We start from the raw sequence: 22,063 nt of genomic DNA on the forward strand, positions 1-22,063 counted from the left end.
GGTAACTTATAAGTGCTAAGTGATATCAGTCCACCGCTGCCATAGCCTACTAGGAAGTATGACACACTGCTGCTGCTGCTGAGACATATATCCTTAAAAATCCAAGGTTGGTTTTATTTCAAACATTCTATCAACACAGATATGTACATCGATAGTCTGCCGTTACAATTGATTTGCCTCGGGTGCACTGTGGAGTCGGTATGAGTGTTTTTAATGCCATGCAAACTAGAACGATTGACTTGCGCTAGCCATAGCACAAGCGAACTCGGCAACTAGAAGAACTGAATGAAATTTCTTGAAAATGTCTCCAGACGTCTCGAACACACCAGCTGAGTTGGAAAATAGGTCTTATGTCCAAAATTCAGAACTATCCCTTTAAAGAAGTCTGCATTCCAGGACTGAATATGTCAATGCAAGTCTTCCAGGTCGTCCTATTGGAGTGTAAAAAATCATCCAAATGTCTCAAAGACATATTATCCGGTGTCCCCGAAGTCCTCATGTCCTTTTGAAGGAGTTACTTCGGATTTCTGGGTACATCAGAGAATTTAAGTCTCTTGCTGCCAGTCACCAGGAGGTCGACAGTCAGCTGAATGCGTTTCCGTTGTGGGCAGCATGGGTGGTGATCCGGTTCCTGCTGTGCACGGGTCGCCCCTGGCTGTAGATGGTGTCCTGGTCACTGTCCAGCTCTGACTCTGACATCATCAGGCTGGAGTTGTGCTCTGTGCTGCGATGTTTGATACCTGCACAGAAGAATGCTATTGATTCTTTGCTTCTTTCCATATACTTAAAATACTAAACTAAAATACTCTACTTCTGGACTAAAGCTTCTGTTTCATTCTTATTGCTTTTGTTCTAGGCTAAATAGGAACCTTCTTTTGGTTTACCATCAACCCCAATTCAAACTGATAACCAACCAACAATAAAAAATACCGCAAAACGCTGTATTACTCTTTTGTGTTTGCTGTTAGGGCCCCATCCTGCTGGAATTCTCTCTTTGCCTCGGTTAGATCAGCTGAGTCCATAAACTGTTTAAAAAAACTTCTCATAACCCATCTCTATCGAATTGCCTTCCCTGTATAGTTTTCATTCTCTTCGCCCTATCTGCTGCATTTGACACATTCAACCACCAAATCCTCCTCGCCACTCTGGCTGAACTTGGCATCACTGCCTCTGCTCCAACCTGGTTCACATCATACCTGACAAATCGCACATGGAATGGCTCTATGTCCAAATCCTGTTCTCTGGAAATGGCTGCTTCTGTTCTCATTATACACCAGATCACTAGGCTCTGTAATCACATCACATGGATTCTCCTACCATTGTTATGCAGATGACACCCAGCTATTCCTCTCTTTTAGCCCAACCTTCGACAACCATATTGCATCTCTCATCTTGGACTGTCTGGCAGACATCTCCGTCTGGACAACTGCGCATCACCTCAAGCTTAACCTGAATAAAACCAAACTCCTCTTCATCCCGGGGAAAGACTGCCCTCGCATGGACCTGACGGTCACTGTCGAGAGCAACACAGTATTGCCTTTGTCAACTGTGAGAAACCTGGGTCTAATCCTCGACGACCAACTATCTTGCACCCCCAACATCACTGCTGTGGTCCAATCCTGCAGATTTGCCCTCTACAACATCCACAGGGTCCGGTCATTCCTTGCAAAGGACGCAACGCAACTCCTGGTCCAAGCACTGGTCATCTCTCGCCTTGAATACTTCAACTCTCTCCAGGCTGGACTCCTGGCCTCGGCGACTAAACCACTGCAGTGGACCCAAAACGCTGCAGCACGCCTTGTCTTCAATCTACCCAAATTTTCCCATGTGACCCCCCTCCTCCGTGACCTCCACTGGCTCCCTGTTGCAGCACTCATCCAATTCAAGACGATGGTACTGGCCTTCAAGGCCATCAATCGAACGGCACCCATCTACATCTAACACTGGTCAAACCACACACCCCGACGTGAGCATTTTGCTCCTCTACTTCAGCTTGCCCACTGGTACCACCATCGCTGAAATCAAACAAATGTCGCTCTGCCAAGCCCCGACTCTTCTCTGTTCAAACTCCCGACCAATGTCAGGACAGAAGAGTCACTTGCCATCTTCCGCAAAAGACTCAAGACTCACCTCAACTCTGCAATGCATGACTAACTTCCACAAAAAACAAAAAATGCTCTACTATTTTCTTACCTGTAGCACTTTGATCATAGCACTGTTAACCTTAAGGTATCCTTGCTGAACAGCTACTACTTAACTCAGATGAGGACCCAACTCATCTTGTTTAAATTTTTTCACTCTTACTTTAATGATGTTACGGTTGTATATGTATATGTAATGATATGTTGTGAATTCTTTCTTTCGACAAATGTACTTATTGGGGGGCATTAGCTCAGGAAGTAGGGCGGGTTGGCTGGTAACCACAAGATTGCTGGTTCGATCCCTGGCTCCTCCTAGCTGAGTGTCTGGTGTCCCTGAGCAAGACACCTCACCCTAATTGCTCCTGACGAGCTGGCTGTCGCCCTGCGTGGTTGACTGTGGTGTGAATGTGTGTATGAATGGGTGAATGTCAGTCAACACTGTAAAGTGCTTTGGATAAAAGTGCTATATAAATGAGGCCATTTTATTGTAAGTCCCTTTGGACAAAATGCTAAATGCCCTAAATGTATATGTAAATGTAGGGGCTGTAATGTAATTGTATCTGTATTTGTATATATGTCCTTTTTGATGAACTTGTATGTTTCTTATTTTGTGCATCTGTATCTATTATCAATACAAAATATGACATAAAGCCAAAATGTGAAATGCAAAGAAATATACTGAGTAAGTAAGAGTTTCAATCTAATAAGGGTGTTGTCCGATCTGTATGAAAAGGAGTAAACACCATATTTTGTTCAGTCTATTATGATAAACATTTGAATCTAGATGTTTTGAGTTCATTAGACCTTTTTGGGCCTTTAAGCATTTGAAAATATTTTTAAATGCCGTCAAACTGCAACTTATTTAGTTTAAACAATTTATTTTTGTCCTTGACTGTTATTAAAGCCATATAACATTATGTTAGTACATACAGCAAAGATAGCAATTTTTGTGTTTTTATCCATTTGCCAAAATTCAGCTCACTGGTCAAACAGCTCTGATCAGACTCACATACAGATTAATGTGATAATTGACTAATGTGATGGTTGACCATGATTCATAGAACAAACACAGTGTTGACAATGTTTACTTTCTCACTAGATTTACTTAGACTTATTTCGAGCACCAGGGGACAAGCTATATACAGGAAAACATGATATTGTAAATCAATATCTGGAACAATAATATAATACTTATTCAGAAATAGTTAGTTAAAATAAATAGGTTGGCTCCCTAGGATAGGCCTAAATACACAGTATAAAAATGTCTTCTCAGATTCTTATATGGAAACACTATTCATAATTTATGACCAATTATAGTTCTTAGGAAGACGAACTACTTGTTAGCGTTCCTGTTGTCTGTGCTGCTACTTCCTGTATCATCAGCTGTTCAGGGCTAATGAGGCTCTACTTGAAGTGACTCACTGAATTTGGGTCTGAGCTCCACCCTCTCCTGTTCGTCCATGTTATCCAGGATGGTGTATCTGGTTTTCTTCCTCACTTTAGTCTGTCTCTTCCTGGATGCAGTGGACACAAACAGGCTATTCAGATACACAATGACTCATTTCACTCACTAGCAGGAAAAACAATGTGAGTTCACCTCTTGAAGCAGCAGATGAAGGTCCAGCTGAGGGACAGGATGAAGACCATGAGCATGAAGCTGGTCAGGATGACGTACAGGACCCTCCAGTCTGACAGGAACAACAGTTGTGTTACATGAAAGCTACTGCCGATTTAAGCCTTTTATCTAATGATAGATTCACAGTTTAATATATTAACTGCATATCAATTGATAATAAGGACATACTTTTACTGACGGAGTATTTTTACTGTGTAGTATTATTAATTTTATTGTTAACTGTGTGTTATTTACTTTGTGGTAAAAACGACCACTCAGGGGCGCGTCAGGAAATCAGCCATTTTGGGCCATTTTTGCAGTTTTATCCAATTTTAGGGTTTGTATTTTAATTTGCTCCTCCTACACGAGTCTGATCCCTACCGAACTTGGTGAGCCTGTTGTTAAGGCCTTAACAATGAAAAATTATCAAAAGCTCTTACATAAGTCAAAGGGCGTGGCCAGGTCGGGGCAATGACCGCGAACAAATGTCATGCTTCGCTACCAAACTGGAAGTTGTTATAACTTCAGTGTACATTGTCTGATCTGCTCCAAACTTCACGTTTGTCAAGAGTCTATCCCTGAACATGCCTGCACTGTATTATTGACCTGCGGTCAGAGCGCCACCTACTGGTGACATGAAATGTCATGTTTTTACACGTTTATGCACTCCTCCTCATGTCTTGGCCTGATCCACCTCAAATTTGTTCAGAAAAGCCTCAAGACGTTGCTCATGCTTACTGTTGAAGATTGGGAGGATGCCTTGAACACCGTTACCGTGGCAATGCATTTCAGCAATATAAGAGGAAAGGATATTTCCAGTGAGTTGCTTAAGTCCCGATATCCTGAAAATTTGTACACCAGTCGATACCATGTCTGATATGGTTATCAACAGATGAAAATTCAGACACGGGACGACCAAGCTCGCAGTTTTGATTATAAGTGTATCACTTGTGTGGTATAACTTTATTATAAGTGTATTACTGCGTGATATAACTGCGTGGTATAACTAATTATAAATGTATTACTTTGTTGTATAACTTAATATGCGTACAACCATGTGGTATAAATTAATAGTAAGTGTATTACTGTGTGGTATAAATTAATAACAAGTGGCCCATGGCGCAAGGGGAAGGAGAAGTGGAGGCAAATTCAGGAGGAGGTGAGGGCTGTAGCGGAGGAGGGCACAGGCAACAGGCAATGGACCGGAAAGTCACCTGGACAGACCTATGGCAGGCGGAGTCACACCGCATCACCTTCCTGATTCAGGCAGTCTACAATGTCCTGCCTAGCCCGGTGGACCTCTTCACCTGGGGAAAGGTGGAACCCCCAAACTGCCCTCTGTGCTCAGCCAGGGGAACATTGGAGCACATCCTGAGCTCCTGCCCAAAAGCCCTCAGTGAGGGCTGGTACACCTGGTGTCATAACCAGGTGCTGAAACTGATTGCAGATGCCACCAGCAAGGGTATCAGCAGCTGCTGCCGAGTCCCAAACACCACCAGCACAATAGCATTTGTCAAGGCAGGAGTGCAGCCAAGGCCAGGACACAATACTGTGGCAGCAGGAATCCTGTCAACAGCCCAGGACTGGCAGCTCTTAGTTGACCTGGAGAAACAGCTGAGATTCACACAGCACATCATCAGCACCATTTTGAGGCCAGATATACTTCTGGTCTCCGAGGCTTCCAAGAACATCCTCATCGTAGAGCTGATGGTGCCATGGGAAGATGGCTTGGGGGAGGCTCATGAAAGAAAGAGGACCAAATATGAACATCTGGTCATCGGCTGTCGAGAGCAGGGCTGGAAGGCAAAGTGTATGCCCATCAGAGTAGGCTGCAGAGGATTTGGATCACTCCACAGATCCCTCAGTGTACTGGGCATCACAGGAGAAGGACCAGAGCCATCAAGAACATCACAGAGGCAGCTGAGAAAGCGTTGAGATGGCTCTGGATCCAGAGAGAAGGTCCATGGGGACAAGCGAATGCCACCTGAACACGCATCTGTCTGATCAACCGTGGTGGGTCACTTGGAGGAGGGTGTATGATGTTGTGAGACCCGAAACACCCGAGGATACCAGGTTAGATCACTGATGATGTGTTCAGGTGCATCAGAAGATGTATTCGAGAACAGTGTATAACACAGTAGTATAATACAGTGTATAACTCTATTATTTAATAATAGGCGTATTATTGTGTGGCATTTGTAAATAATAACTTTATCACTGTGTATTATTAGTTAATAATAACTATTACTATGTGTCATGTATGATGTCAATAATGTTTATATATACCACAGTTACTCTCTCCGTCGCCAAGGTATCGACGAATCAGGTTCTCTGTCCAGAATGGGTCACATACACATTCCTTGGAGATTGGATCACACTGACCACGCCCCGAACAGCGAAGCCGGCACACTGAAATTAAACATTAGTGAGTTGCTGTTTAAACATTTCTTTAAACTGTTTGTTCTAAAGAGATAAAAGCAATTCAATGTTCAGCATCATCAGAAAGTTTCTAGTGGAGCATCATTAGCATTCAAAGTGTTACGCTGCACTGAGCAGGTGATGTTAACTGTTTAGCTCAGGTGACTGTTGGTGATGCAGACTGTGGTTAGAGTTTTGTAGCTGCAGTTGTGCAAGCCATCGCAATTGGAAACAACTGTAATGTCCACACAATGCTCAAGGCGTGATAAAAGGACCCTATGATCCGCAGTGTCAAAGGCAGCAGAATTGGTGCTATAAAATGAATTGAGTTGACAGTTAAAAGTAGGTTATTAAAAACTGTTAACAGAGCTGTTTCAGTTCTGTGGTGTAATTTTAAAGCCAGACTGGAACTTTTCATAAAGTCCACAGTTCTTAAAATGATTGCAAACTGAATAAAAACAACTTTCTCAAAAACATATTAGAGGATGAGAGGGATTGCTATCTAGAGGGCAATTTGTGGGGTGCAGACGCTGCATTACCTCTCATAATAAGGACATTGATAAAGGCTGAAACTGATCAAAGACATCTGGGCACAGAGAAGAGAGAGAGAGAGGGGTCTGGATCAAATGGAGTGGGCCATCAGTGTATGAATTTGTGTGAATGGGTAAATATAGACTGAATGTAGTGTAAAGCACCATGAGTGGTCGGAAATACTAGAAAAGCACTATATGATGCAGGTTAATTTACTATTATCAAGAGTAAAATCCAGAGTTGCATGTGTCGAAACATCCACGTCCATGGGTTTATGATGACATCAGTGAGTCATTATCTGAGTGACTTGTTTTGATGAGGAAATGGACCAGTGAGAGAGGTGATGTAGACAATACGGGGAGCGAGTGATAGCTTTGTTGAAACAGGGGATGAAGAGGGTTGTTTCTCCATCCGTCTCTCAAATCCTATTGCTAAGACCCCCCCAAAAAATTGTAGATCTAAATGTAAGTTCACTCTTCAGAGTTGAATAATTTGGTCCAGCATTTGAATACCATATATGTTAAGTGGTTCTTTTTAAACTGTGGAACTGAGTTTTGCAATTCAGCCTAATAAGAGTGTTAACAAATGTACTCTGTTGTGCATTTAATTTAGCATGCCTTTGGTAAAGAATTTAATAAGCAACTTACAGTAACTCTGAGTTGCTGTATAGAGCCATTAGAAAGTGTTGTAGCTAACTACTACTAACAGAGCTTACCAGTCACCTTGTCTAAGTCAATTGCATATTCCCCCCTCGTTCCTCTCCAGACACAATGGAAACCCTGTGAACAGTTCATCTCATCTGTGGCAAAGAGCCTTAAGACAGGTTACCTTGGGTTAATTCAGAAACTAAACTTCAGTGAGTGCCATGAGGCGATCAACTCATTACTGAACAGCAGATGTGATTTACTAAGATATCCAAGGGTCCTTTATTAAAATGCATGCTTCTGACTTTCTACAGGCAAACCTGCCTCTCATTTCAGACTAAAGCTTCCCTAGAGAAGGAAGCATGATGACATATGTACAAGAGGCAATCGGGCTCGGGCCCGTTTGGGCTTGGAAAGAAACGTTCGAGCAGTGCAGTCATCATGTCCGTAATAAATCCATGAAGCTGTTATGTCCATATGTATGACTATGTTGCAACATAGCAACGATAGCTTACAGCTAATAACGTGCCTGGTGCGTGCTCGTCCATCCCACTCACCGCAGAAACGAAAACGTTTTCCTCGTAGTTTTTGTATCCATAAAGAAACGATCGAGCAGTGCAGTCGTCATGTCCGTAATAAATCCATGAAGCTGTTATGTCCATATGTATTATATGTTACAACATAGCAACGATAGCTTACAGCTAAACAGCAGCTGGGAGCCAAAACAATGCAAGTCTCGCGCAAGTTCCCGTCTGCGGTCCTCAATCTGGAGCTGTTTTCAAGCCAGTACAGTGACAAATCTTGGACAGTCGCGCAGGGTCACTTTGATCTCACTCTGCTGATGAGAGACTGCAGTCTGCACACGCGACTCCCACTCGTGCTGTCAACACAACTAGCCTACTGAGACTGCGCGAGATTTGTGCTGTAGCAGGTTCAACTGTCACAAAGGCTAAGCAATCTTACTATGTAGTTACACTGTCATATGGACATGACGGCATTGCTCGATGGAAAGAAGTTTGTCACTGTACTGGCTTGAAAACAGCTCCAGAGTGAGGACATCGGAAGACGGGAACTTGCGCGAGACTTGCATTGTTTTGGCTCCCGGCTACAGTTTAGCTGTAAGCAGTTGTTGCTATGTTGTAACATAGTCATACATATGGACATAACGGCTTCATGGATTTATTACGGACATGACGACTGCACTACTCGATCGTTTCTTTATGGATACAAAATCTACGAGGAAAAGGTTTTCGTTTCTGCGGTGAGTGGGACGGACAAGCGCCCGGCACGTGACTAGCTGAAGCTATCATTGCTATGTTGTAACATGGTCATACATATGGACATAACAGCTTCATGGATTTATTACAGACATGACAACTGCACTGCTCGATCGTTTCTTTATGGATACAAAATCAAAACTATGAGGAAAACGTTTTCGTTTCTACGGTGACTGGGAGGGACGACAGGCGCTCGGCTATCTACTGCTAATGATCTGGTAGCTGAAGATGGCGACAGGTGTGTGTCATGGCTTGGCAGGTGCTAATGGCTTGGCTTCACCTTCCCAAATACCGTCTAGGGAAACGCCATCCGCATGTATCGGTAAAGTTCAAACACCATCAGTGTGGTATGGTATGGTAAAACTACCAAACACTCTCCTGCTGGTAATGTATCTTATGATTGTGATCATCCTACCTCTGTGGGGAAGCTGGCAGGTGGCCTGCTTGAGATCCTGCACGGAGACAGGCAGCGAGTCTCACCTAACACACGATTCACGTAACCTTTTCACCTTGTACTCCAGGTGTTGACAAACGGGCACGTAGATATCGTTTGCTGTCGTCCAGGGCACGCAAAAGCGAGAACATCCCCTGGTGATCGGAGGTTTGCGACCATGCTAGGTACCATCCTTCTCCACTGTGGTGACATCCATCTCAACCCTGGGCCGGGTACAGTAGGCTTCCTCAAGACGAATTTGATCTAACTCCGCTGGGACTTGGAGATGGCCAGCACAGCTACACTACACCTGGCGGCCTTGGGCCTGCTGCGGAAGCCGTGATTCACCTCTCCAACGGCGAGCAACTTGAGTACACCAAAGAACAAGGTAACACTGAAATCGATGCTCTTAAACTGGATAATATGAAATGCGGACTGCTTACCTCAACGTCGATATCTGCACAACAGTGCAACAACAGCATCGCGGCCACAAAACAACAGAAAACTAAGATGTTTCAGACTGTTAATCATGCTAAAGTTCTATGGGATCTGAAGCTAAAACCCACAGGGATCTTTGGTGGACATCTAAATATAAGGAGCTGGAGGGAGTGACTTTAGACTCTAGACTCACTTTTAAAAAACACATTAAAAAGCTGGGTAATACAGTGAAGTATAGCATAGCTCATTTTAGACACATTCGTAATTCATTAACTGTTGATGCTGCTAAGACCTATGTAAATGCTATGATTATGTCTCACTTACATTACTGTATGTCAAGCTGGTCCCAGGCTAACAAGACTGCCTTGAAATCCATTAGATCACTTTACAAACAAGCTCTGAAACGACTAGACAAAAGATCAATTCATTACCACCACTGTGCCATACTGGGCAAGTATAACATGCTTAGCCTTGAAAACCTCATACTATATTCTGACATGCCCCTAATACATAAAATAATTCACAATGCCGCTCCACCACCACTGAAAACATTTTTCCAACCCTACTCTGAACGAATAGGCAGAGCCACCAGATCAATCACTAGGGGAGATTGTAGCCTCCCAAATCGGAGCACTGCATTTGCGCAATCAGCTTTCTCTTATAGAGCTACCAAAGCATGGAACACTCTCCCCAGAAATCTAAAAAGTGTTACAGATTTCCATGCTTTCTCACGTGAGCTGAAAAAATGGATTTTAAGTAATCAGTCTCGTCAGCACTAATCATTATTCTGTACTCTCTGCATATGTCTATTTTCAATATTATTGATTGACTGTGTGTGTGTGTGTGTGTGTGTGTGTGTGTGTGTGTGTGTGTGTGTGTGTGTGTGTGTGTGTGTGTGTGCATGCATGCTTGTTGTTCTTCTCCTTTTTATCCTTTTTTATTCTTCTTACCTGCCCAGGGACTGCAGATGGAAATTAGTGTTTAGCTATAATCTGGTACAAGCCATCTGTTTACCCCAAGTAATTAATGAACCTTGTACATGATCACTGTTTCAAATAAAGAAAAAAAAAAGAAAAAAAGTCTACGGGGTGATTTGAGGTGAGTAACTCCATGCAAAAACACAAATATTTATGTCGTTTCGCCACACTCTTTGAGCTAAACGAGCGCTGTCGCGTCTCGTACAGACCCAACCTGTGTTGCATAGGTCTTGGAATTATTTTCTGAGGCCCAGGAAAGCAGATAAAACGTGCCCCAATGGGTTAGCATTAGAGCGAGTCTGGAAGGCTGCCAGGCAGGTACAGATCTCGGGCTAGGCAACGTCAATTTTTGTCGGGTTTTTTGCTTCTATTAAGTCGGGATGACCCTGGGGACAATGAAAATGTGGTAAAAAATGACCGGATTTCTCCTTTAAATGGTATCCTACAGTCTAGCGAACTTTACGTTGGCAAATACATACATACGCGATCTACAAGTAACAATGGATACACAAATCAAGAAATGTAACCCATCCATCATCTACCGCTTATCCTGTATTCAGGGTCGCGGGGGGCTGGAGCTGATCCCAGCTGACATTGAGCGAAGGCAGTGTACACCCTGGACAGGTAGCCAGTAGAAATGTAACCCCTTTCACGCTAAACAAAGCAGATCATTTACCTGTCTGGATGAACTTGGCTGTCATGGTAGGGCTGGGTATCGCCACTACTTTCCCAAATCGATTCGATTCCAATTCACAAGGTCCGGATTCAACTTAATCTCTGATTCGATTCAATTCTGTAAATTGTACAAGGAACCCTCTAACCTGGTGCATTAAAAATATTAATGTTTACATTAAGAATTAACCCCAAAGCAGTAACATAAATGTACTTTTTTGGCTGCCACCACAAGCTGCAACACGCCATCGGAGGGCACTGTTTTCCTGGTGAGTGAACGCTGTCGTGATTTAATGCCGCTGCTCACTAGGAACTTTTAACTTTACAGACTTATTTTATGGTTTTATGATCCAAGAACATGCAATTGTCTGCACTTGGACTACGTTTTGACTCACCCTGAGTCTCCCCGGGTCTCGTCTGCAATGTGGGCCACTAGGACATACCTCGGGTTTGTTTGTGCCTGGCTCCTTCTACTGCCTGTTCACCTGCTAGTGACGGGTTTACGCCAGTACTCTGCTGCAGACATGCTCCGGCTGCGCTGTCGCCTATCCGGACCTATGCCAGGTACACTCCACCTCCACCCGGACATCACTTTTTATCCCCGCCGGAGATATATCCACCGAGGCTCCCGCCAGAATTTCAACTATAACAGCTCGTCAGCAATAAAGTCCATCTGGTCTGGCTCCCGACGAACATCACGCTCCACCTGCCAGATTGTCAACAACATTGTGCTAGCCCGCCTAGCCCGGTTGGCTAACACCGCCACCAACTGCGACAAATCTTCACTCAACTTCGCTCTGCTAAACATCCGCTCTTTGTCAAGCAAAGGACAACTCATCCATGATCTCATGGATGACCGTAAACTGGATTTTCTTTGTTTAACTCTAATGTATGTTCAATGTATGTTACTGCTAGTGGATGCTTGAATTTCCTTCGGGATCAATAAAGTAAGTGTCTGTCTGTCTGTCTGTCTGTCTGTCTGTCTCGGCTCCGGTTGGGGGGGGGCGGTTTCGGGATGATTTACAACGAGGAGTGGAAAGTCTCCTGTCTGTACCCGTCTCCTCCTTGTTTGAGTCCACTGTTTGTGAGTTATCCGGCCCTACTCCAACCATCATCGCCACTGTCTACCGCCATCCTAAACACAATAGTGACTTCTAAATTACTTTGCTACTTTTCTCACCCACTTATCCTCTCTGTCATTGAACATAATACTGCTGGGCAACTTCAATATTCACATGGACAATCCTCATCTCCCTCTCACCAAAGACTTCACGTCCTGCTTAGACAGTTTTGCATATCGGCAGTACACCACTATTCCCACTCACTCCAAAGGATACATTCTGGACTTAATCTGCTGCACAGGTGTCTCCCCTCTCAACATTACAACTGATGCACTCCCCATTACTGACCACCGTCTCCTCTCATTTACAGTAGAACTCACTCTCTCCATCACTAAGTCACGACCGATTTCCTTTCGAAATATAAAGAACATTGACCCCACCACTCCCACTTCAAGCATCCATTCTTCCTGCCTCCTCGACATCCATAACCTATACACCCCTGGGCCCAGTATTTCAAAAGTGATCCGACTGGATTATCCTGGTCGGATTGGATTAAATCGTGATCTGATCTGAAAACTGGGTATTTCAACACAGATCCAGAGAATCCCGATCCTGAAGATCAGGATTCAGTTTTGGTAATCCAATCCTCCCTTGAATCCAGATAAAGGGCTGGATTTGGGTATTTCAAAACGTAAGGCAGAGATCTGGATCAGCTTGATACCAAAATTTCAGGACCCACCTCAGAGTTGGATTTTACTTGGATTGACAATGTTTCAGCTAGAGATGCACCGATTGCAAAATTCTTGGCCGATACCGATTTCCGGTTTTAAAGGAGGTCTGACCTGCCAAAACCGTTTTTTCCAATACCGATTTTCTATCTAAGAAATTATTATAATCATATAATAGACACCAAATGTGTTTGGCTTGAGTACCCTTTCCCAAATTTTATACAAGTACCTCTCTCCCAGACAACATTTTGCTTATATAACTGCAATTAAAACCACAACTAGTGGTAGGCTATATGATGCTATCATAACCCCCCTTTTCAAGAATAAAACATCACAAATAAGAAATAGACTGAAAGTTTCAACAGTGCCTCCTGAGCAGATTTATTTTCAACACTGACCATAACATGCAGTCCAGTTTACAGGTCAATAACTAACTTACATTCAAACAACAACATTCAAAAACGTCCCAGCAGTTGCCTGGTACAATGTAATTTATTGACTAACCCTCCACTCCAGTACCTCTGGGTACCCCCAGGGGTACTCGTACCCCCATTTGAGAAACACTGGAATAGTTGACTTTCAATGTCACATCACATTCAATATATTGCAGGCTTTCAACAACACCTCAACACAAGCAGCAGTTGATAAGACAAAAGAAAACTTAAACTCCATCCAAAAAAATAAAGTGCAATGAAATCTTTGTACTTGAAAATTAAAGCTGGTGCTCAAAGTAAATTGCACCACGTCTTTTAATATTTCAAAATAAAAAGTGTAGCATATAATATAGGATAAAACTAAAATATTAATACAAACAAAAGATAAAGTGCACTATATGTACTTGAAAATGAAAACTGGTTCTCAAAGTGAATTGCACCACATTTCAGGCCTTTGACCTCTCTTGACATCTCTAAATAAAAAAGTGCAACATAATATGGGATAAAAAAAAAACACTAATACAAACAGGTAGCTTTAGATTGTGAACAAAGTACTCAGTCCCACTCTCAATGCAATCACTTAACCATCAATGGCAGGTTCTTCTTCACAAACAGAAGCATCTCTGACTTCTCACCAGAAAGCCTGTTTCTTTTCTCATCTATGACATTACTAGCCAAGCTAAACAAGCGCTCACTATCGACGCTTGTACATGGAGCAGAGCGGTAGGCTTGGGCAAGCGGGGCAAGTGCAGGGTAGTGTGTTTTGTTTTCGTGCCAATATTTCAGTACATCATTTACAGTTTCATCTTCAGATCTCTTGATGGGTAACTCAGACAGGTAACGATGTAACTGCACAGATGAAGGGCTGCCCAGCAATCGCTCTTCCTCATTGCTAGCACACTCCTTCAGTATCTCATCATGCACCGAAAGCAGTAGACTTGCCCTTTTGGCTGCAGGTTCCTCAGAAGGCTGATCAGGTTTGGGTCTGCTGGCACTGGTGTCCACTGTGTCCAGCATGTTCAGAAGCACCCTTTTCACGTCATCCTTTACTTCTGCTGAGAAGTAGCAGGTTTTGTATCTGTATCAACAGACAAAAGGAATTTTATTTTATTATATAGCCACATTAGCCAGGCAATACATAAATGTTGTGCACTCTGCACATACACAAGCAGGCACTAAAAGGCCAACAAAAAACACCTTTTTTTGTTTTAATTAATTTTATGTTTTGATATACCCATGCAAACACATTAGTCTATAGCTTAGTAGCAAATGCTTATTCATTTAAGAATAGTAGTTGGCTAATAAACATTATTAGCAGTAAGTTATAACTTGCCTGGGATCCATAGCAGTGGCCACAGCGTACAGTGAATTCTTCTTGATGTCTGCAAACCTTCTCTGGACCGCTGCCAACAGCGTGGCAGTCTGTGTCTGCTGCTCTCCCCAAGAGGCGCTTCAGTGCAGTGATTTCAGGGATGACAACTGCGGCGGTGGCTGACGAGGAGCTAATTGTCTTAGTGAGTTCCTCAAAAGGTTTAAGGATGCTCAACACATTCTCAATTAAACCCCACTGATTTGTGTTGAGTACGGCCGGGAGCTCGTGTTCTGTTGCGTATAAGCCCAGGGCACATTTCTGCGACTGCAACATATAAAATGTGCTGTTCCACCTCGTGGGGACATCTTGTGGCAAGCGCTTCGTGGGTTGACCCAACTCCTCCTGGATAGAGTGGAGTTTTGAATAGGCTAGCGATGAATGTTTAAAGTGCGTGACTATTCTCCTGCCTGTTGCCACAGTGTCAGTGATAGTGCGTTGAGACTGCAGTCCCTCACTCACCGCTAACTGGAGTGTATGAGCCGTACACGGGTTGTCACGCAACACGACATGAACCCTCTTCTTGTCGATTTTCCACTCCGCCAACATTTTTTCAAATTTGGCTCTTAGATTGTCAATTGTGATAGATTGTGTGGGACCTGGGGCATTCTTCACAGTGTAGAAGGACTTGATTTAGCTCAAATTCATCATCCAGCCGTCAGGCTCAACATTGACATTAAGCTCACGTTAGAAGGCCAAATGTCCGTTGTGAAACTGACCGGGGATTTAGTGGCGTCCAGCAGTCTGTGTATATGGCTTGAAAGGCTCTCAAACAACTCTGGCAGCGCTGTGTCAGAAAAGTACCGCCTACTTGGTAATTTGTACCGTGGACTCAGGTGTTTCATCAAATTTACGAAGCCTTTATCCTGTACTACGCTAAACGGCTGGTCGTCCAGTGCCATAAACTCCATTATTTTCCTAGTGGCCACCACTAGGTTGGACTTTTCAGTGTTGATGTCGAACATAGGAGCCACGGTGGAGGGTTGTTGTGGTTGCTGCGGCTCTGCTGCATCCCTCCTCTTAGCAGCAGTGTCCTCCTTATATTTGCTAAACAAACCTGGATGCTTCTTTTCCAAGTGGCGTATTAAGTTTGTTGTTCCAAATGTCTTAGGCGTTGATCCTCCATGGCTTACTTTTGACTTGCAAGCATTACAAACAGCGTGTTTTGGGTCATCCTGGGGCAAAGTGAAATAAGTCCAAATCAGCGACATGTTTTCTTCCTGAGTCTTGCTAGTTTTTAGCTGTTTTGCTCTGTGCGCGTTGAGCTGCTACGCACCGCGCATGCGGGTCAGTTTGATCGGCCGAAAACCATAAATTACGACAGTGACCGGCCGGTCACCGATTGGGGCCGATTGGATATAAAACCGGCATTTTTAATCGGCGGCCGATTGATCGGTGCATCTCTAGTCTCAGCTCCACTTCTCCTAGATATTGTTACTCAAGATGTTCATTACACTTAATCTAAATTGTCAGTGCATTACTTGAAACTAATTGGAGTAATTTAAGAACATTTAAGGTGTAGCAAAAGTGTTTGGCTATGTTTGTGTACAAACTGATTATTTTACTTAACCAAATCAGATGCTATTTTGCTTTAAATTAGCACAATTATGTTTAGTGAGAGCCTTCTACATAAAGGGAGACAAATTAGGATGGAAAAATGTATCTAACTGAAAATAATGCAACTAAAATTTCAAACACTTTCCAGCACTTTATTCAAAATCCAACAACTTATCACTGCAATTGAAGCATTTCCAAGGATTTCCAGCACTCATACAGACCCTGTCCTTAATAGCTGAGTGGGCTCTGAAAGTAGAAGAACGGGAAGGAGTATGAGTAATATCCTTGTCTTCATTTGGACTCCACAATAGTGACAGAAATTGTGTGCATGATGATAACAGCATGATTTCCCCAGCATTACTGTAGCATTCTGACACTTCTGAATGAACTGCATAATTCATACACAACACACATATACACAGTGTAATGTTTCCAAAGCACTGTAGCAGTCTGGTCTGTACACATGTAGCCTATTTTAAGTCTGCTGTGTTGCCAATGACGTTACGCTAATAAACTTCGAACAGGTTGATGTTAGTTTAAACAGGTATGGTATAATGTACGTCAGATTAATTACCTTTTAAACCGAGTTAGCTACCGTTAGCACGGCCGCGGCTAAATTAGAGATCGCTACAGCCTGGTTCTCAGTACGTGACAATTCATATAGTTAGCACGATATGTTGGTTGGCGTTCATATGGTCCTTCAACCGCTAAACATTAGACGACGGTAAACTTACATTTTTGACGTGAAAGTCGTGCTCCCAGCTGCTCCTTCCGTGAAGTAGTCCGCCATGTTTCAGATCCGGAGGCGGAGACTTGAGATTTGGTAATCCGTATCCAGCCAGGTCGGGATCACGGTGTTCCACCCGGCCAGTGTTTTGAAATACTCAGATAAAGTCAGCAGGATCACCTTGATCCATGACTGAGAAAAGGAGGATATCATTATCCGGATTATTCTGATCCAGATTACAAGTTTTGAAATACTGGGCCCTGATGATCTGGTTTCCCATTACAACGCTGGACTACATAATATCCTCAACTCTCTTGCTCTGCTAAAATCCAGATGTGTTTCTTTATCTGTCTCTGCCCCCTGGTTCACCCCTGATCTTTGTCTGCTGAAAGCCAAAGGTCAGCAACTAGAACGACTCTGCAGGAAAACTGGTCTCATTATTCCCAAAGAAATGTACAATAACCACATCTTACACTACATGGACTGCATTGCTAAATCCAAAACCCTTTTTTACACCAGCTTAATTACTGCAAACCAAGGAAACTCCAAATCACTGTTCACCCTACTAAATAATATCACCAAACCCCATGGCTCTCCCCCCCTCATCTATACACAACCTCCATCTGCAACTCCAACCCTCATCTCAGCATCCCATCTCACTTTCATTCGCCCCCACAAACATTCTCCTCCTTCCGGCTCCCCACTTCCTCAGAAGTCATTGAACTAGACCCCCTTCCCACACAACTTGTTAAAGCCTCCCTCCCCTCCTTGGTCCCCTTCATCTCTGCCATCATTCACTCCTCTCTCACCACTGGAACTGTCCCTATATCCTTCAAAACTGCTGCCATTACCCCAATTTTGAAAAGACCTGGTGCTGACCCTACTAACTTCAACAACCACCACCCTCCTTAATAGGCTATCACCAACTGGCATCATCTACACCCCATTAGACTGGTTCACCTCTTTCCTCTCTGGCCGCACTAAGTTCGTTCAACTGAAGTCCTTTAAATCCACCCTTTCCCCCGTCACTACAGGTGTGCACCAGGGCTTTATCCTGGGGCCCGTCCTCTTCATCGTCTAACTTCTTCCCCTTGGCAATAGCTTCCACAAATTCAATATTAGTTTTCACTGTTGTGCGGATGACACCCAGCTCTATCTCACTGCTAAACCCTCATCCACTCTCCCGCCCACCGCTCTCACTGATTGCATCTCTGAAATAAAAACCTGGTTCACCTTAAACTTTCTTAAATTAAACAATGACAAAGCTGAGCTGCTTCTCATTGGTACCAAATTCATTTTATCCAAAACCAACAGCTTCTCTCTCACCATCGATAATTCCTCTGTTTCACCATCCCCCCAGACTAAGAGTCTGGGTTTCATCCTTGACAACACATTATCTTTCCAGCCCCATATCAATAACATTACCCAGACTGCATACTACCACTTACGAAACATTAATCGTCTCCACCCTTCTCTCACCTTCCATACAGCTGCCATCCTTGTCCACAGTCTCGTCACTTCCCGCCTGGATTACTGTAATTCTCTCCTTTTCGGCCTCTCTCACAAATCTCTCCATAAACTTCAACTTGTCCTTGAGTGACCAGAAAGGCGCCTTTAAATAAAATGTATTATTATTAGTATTATTATTAAACATGACCAACAGCCTGTATCTGTATGGAAGCCAAGTATGTACTGTAACTGCAACAGGGAATGTGGTGAAAGGATATGACACAATCTGAACAGATCTGAGCAGCACCCTGGGATAGAGAGAAAACAACCTTCAATAGGTTAACAAATCCCATGTTTGGCCATGTTTTGGTTCACTACAACTAGTAGTTAGGGCCCTATAAAATCCGTTTACATTTTTTCAAGATTCCGTTTTATTTTTCCCAAATTCCGTGTTTTCTGTTTTAATTTTTCTAAATTCTGTGTTCTGTTTTCATTTTTCTAAATTCTGTCTTTTACAATTTTATAGCATTTTTATCCCGTCAAATTGTGTCTAATCATGTGGTTGATGAATCAAAATTAAGAAATTTACTGAAAAAACATTCGAGTAGTTCTAATTTCTCAACGGGCCTGAAAATTACAACCCGACCCGACCCGGCCCGTGGCTTTTAAAGCCCGGACCCGATGTAACCCGACACATCAACATGGATTATCTGCCCGAACCCGGCCCGCACCCCGCCGCCGCCGCCCCCCCTTCTTCTTTTTCTTCTCATACATGTATTATCATGACCAGAAAACGGCGACTCCATCTACTTCTCCAGGCTAAAGGCATGCACGCAGCGCCGTCAGGTCTGCCTCCGCCCCTCTCCATGATGCACGTTACACGCAGCAGCCAGACTGTCTTTACGGTGAACAGCAGCGATGATTAATACATTTTTTTTTCCCTGAGTGGAAAAAATTAGCCCGAGGTCCGACCCGACCCAAGTCACTTGCTTATATTTTAGACCCGAACCCGGCCTGAACCCGCAGGTCCCATCGGGTTTGTCGGGCCAACCCGACCCGCTGAGAACTTTAATTCAGAGACCATACACATGTGCACAAATATGCAAGTGTATGTGCAATAATTTATGGAGGAGACATAATATACCACCCACTTTTTCACTTTTTTCAGCCTACAAGCGACAACTAGAGAGAGACCCAGTTCACCTGGTCTTCCCATTAAAACCTCCCAAGCAACCAAGAAAAGGAGGTAGCCTATTCATTAGATACCAACTCATGCATTACGAAGGTTTATTTGCAGGAGCGGCCAAGTGAAGCACATAAGATCTGACAACAGTACAAATCTGGTGGGTGCTCAGGCAGAGCTTAAGAAAGCCCTGATCTTGCTGAACGCGAGGCGGAGTCTGCGAAAGACTTAAGATCTGTCTGTCAGGTGCTGAACCCCATTCTCCATCAATAAACCATCGAATATGAGGGCCTACAAATCATTTTCTGTAAAGTAGAGGAAATCCTTAATAACCGTCCTCTCTTCACAGTATCCTCAGATCCATACAACCAAGAGCCAAGGACCCCAAATTCCATCCTTCTGCTTAAAACACAAACTATACTACCCCGTGGAACTTTCCTGAAATCTGACCTTTTAGACCAGGCGCAGGTGGAAACAGGTGCTTCTGGAATATGCCCATCAAGTCTACATGTGTTTTGTGGACTTGGAGAAGGCGTATGACTGGGTCCCCCGGGAGATTTTGTGAAAGGTGCTGCGGGAGTATGAGGGTTCTTATCCAATCTCTGTACTGCCAAAGCGCGAGCTGTGTGCAGCTACACGGCAATAAGTCAAACTTGTTTCCGGTGGGGGTTAGCCTCCACCAGGGCTGTAGTTTGTCACTAATCCTGTTCATGATATTCATGGGCAGGATATCGAGGCGTAGTCAGGGGGAGGAGGGTTTGCAGTTTGGTGTGCTGAGGATCTCATCGCTGCTTTTTGCAGATGATGTGGTCCTGCTGGCATCATCGATCTGTGAACACTCCCTGGATCGGATCGCAGCCGAGTGTGAAGCGGTAGGGATGAAGATCAGCACCACTAAATCTGAGGCAATGGTTCTCAGCAGGAAACCGATGGACTTCCTACTCCAGTTAAGGAATGGGTCCTTACCCCAATTAAGGAGTTCAAGTACCATGGGGTCTTGTACGCAAGTGAGAGGACAAAAGAACGTGAGACTGGCCGGAGAATCGGAGCAGTGGGGGCGGTATTGCATTTGCTTTACCTCACCATAAGGCAAAGCTCTCGACCTACCGGTCAATCTTCGTTCCTACCCTCATCACATCATGACATCAGCTCATCATTCACACCTATAATTTCCCAGAAAACATCTCCACTAACTCTCAGCTCTGATGGCCTTACCAGCTTTAGCCCTCTTACCTCTGAAGACGTTCACGCACTTGTTACATCTAACCATGCCACCACCTGCTGCCTTGACCCGGTTCCCTCCTCTCTTCTCCAAGACATCTCACACGACATCTTGCCATTCCTCACCACCCTGATCAACTCCTCCCTCTCCTCAGGTGTCATTCCAGCGGCTTTTAAGACAGGTACAGTGAAGCCCCTCAATAAAAAACCCAACCTAAACGCTGCTGACATCAAAATACAAATACTACCACTGACTCCCTATAATAAAACAAAACGGGAGAAAACGTGCAGCAAAAGAATGTAAATGTAAAACAAAAGTGGCAACTCACTGCTACTTAACATAGTTTTACACATAACATTAATGGAAAGACAAAAACTAACACAGCTCTAAGGCTTCACACACTCTTAACAATATCAATAGATTTACATTTAGGTCATTTAGCATGGACCTGTCGGTCACTGTCGAGGGCATCGCAGTATTGCCTTCCTCAACTACAAGGAACCTGGAACTATCCTGCACCCCCAACATCACTGCTGTGGCCCAGATTTGCCCTCTACAATATCCGCAGGATTCAGACTTTCCTCCCAAAGGATGCAACGCAACTCCTGGTCCAAGCACTGGTCATCTCCCACCTTGACTACTGCAACTCTCTCCTGGCTGGAATCCCGGCCTCGGCGACTTAACCACTGCAGCGTATCCAGAACGCTGCAGCACGCCTTGTCTTCAATCTACCCAAATTCTCCCATGTGACCCCCCTCCTCCGTGACCTCCACTGGATCCCCATTGCAGCACACATCCAATTCAAGACGATGGTACTGGCCTTCAAGGCCATCAATGGAACGGCACCCATCCACCTTCAAACACTGGTCAAACCACATGCCCCAAAGCGAGCACTTCACTCCTCTACTTCAGCTGGCCGGCTGGTATCACCATCGCTGAAATCAAACAAATATCGCTCAGCAAAGTCCAGACTCTTCTCTGTTCTGGCGCCTCAGTGGTGGAACGAACTCTCGACCAATGTCAGGACAGCAGAGCCATTTGCCATCTTCCGAAAAAAGGCTCAAGACTCACCTGTTCAGACTTTACCTTGACTCTGCATAGCATGACCCACTAACATCCCCCCCCCCCCCCCCTAAAAAAACAAACAATAAAAAACCTTACCTATAGCACTTTGATCATAGCACTGT

At 44.0% G+C, this 22,063-nt stretch overlaps 1 protein-coding gene across 2 annotated transcripts in view; it reads right to left on the reverse strand.

Moving 5' to 3' along the window:
* Positions 1-307: 307 nt before the first annotated feature.
* The window catches only part of kiaa0319 (KIAA0319), a 109,671-nt gene continuing 87,915 nt past the window's right edge, over positions 308-22,063 (reverse strand). The window contains exons 12-15 of one of the 2 annotated variants that reach the window (XM_084027213.1): positions 6,043-6,165; positions 3,739-3,829; positions 3,564-3,655; positions 308-740 (exon numbers count right to left, since the gene is read on the reverse strand). In XM_084027213.1, coding sequence (XP_083883339.1) covers positions 583-740; positions 3,564-3,655; positions 3,739-3,829; positions 6,043-6,165 — 464 coding nt within the window. In that variant the 3' untranslated portion in view covers positions 308-582. The remainder of the gene's footprint in view (positions 741-3,563; positions 3,656-3,738; positions 3,830-6,042; positions 6,166-22,063) is intronic. The other variant, XM_084027214.1, reaches the window with a different exon arrangement.

Source organism: Eutrigla gurnardus (genome assembly GCF_963514095.1).
Source record: "Eutrigla gurnardus genome assembly, chromosome: 14".
Taxonomy (NCBI): domain Eukaryota; kingdom Metazoa; phylum Chordata; class Actinopteri; order Perciformes; family Triglidae; genus Eutrigla; species Eutrigla gurnardus.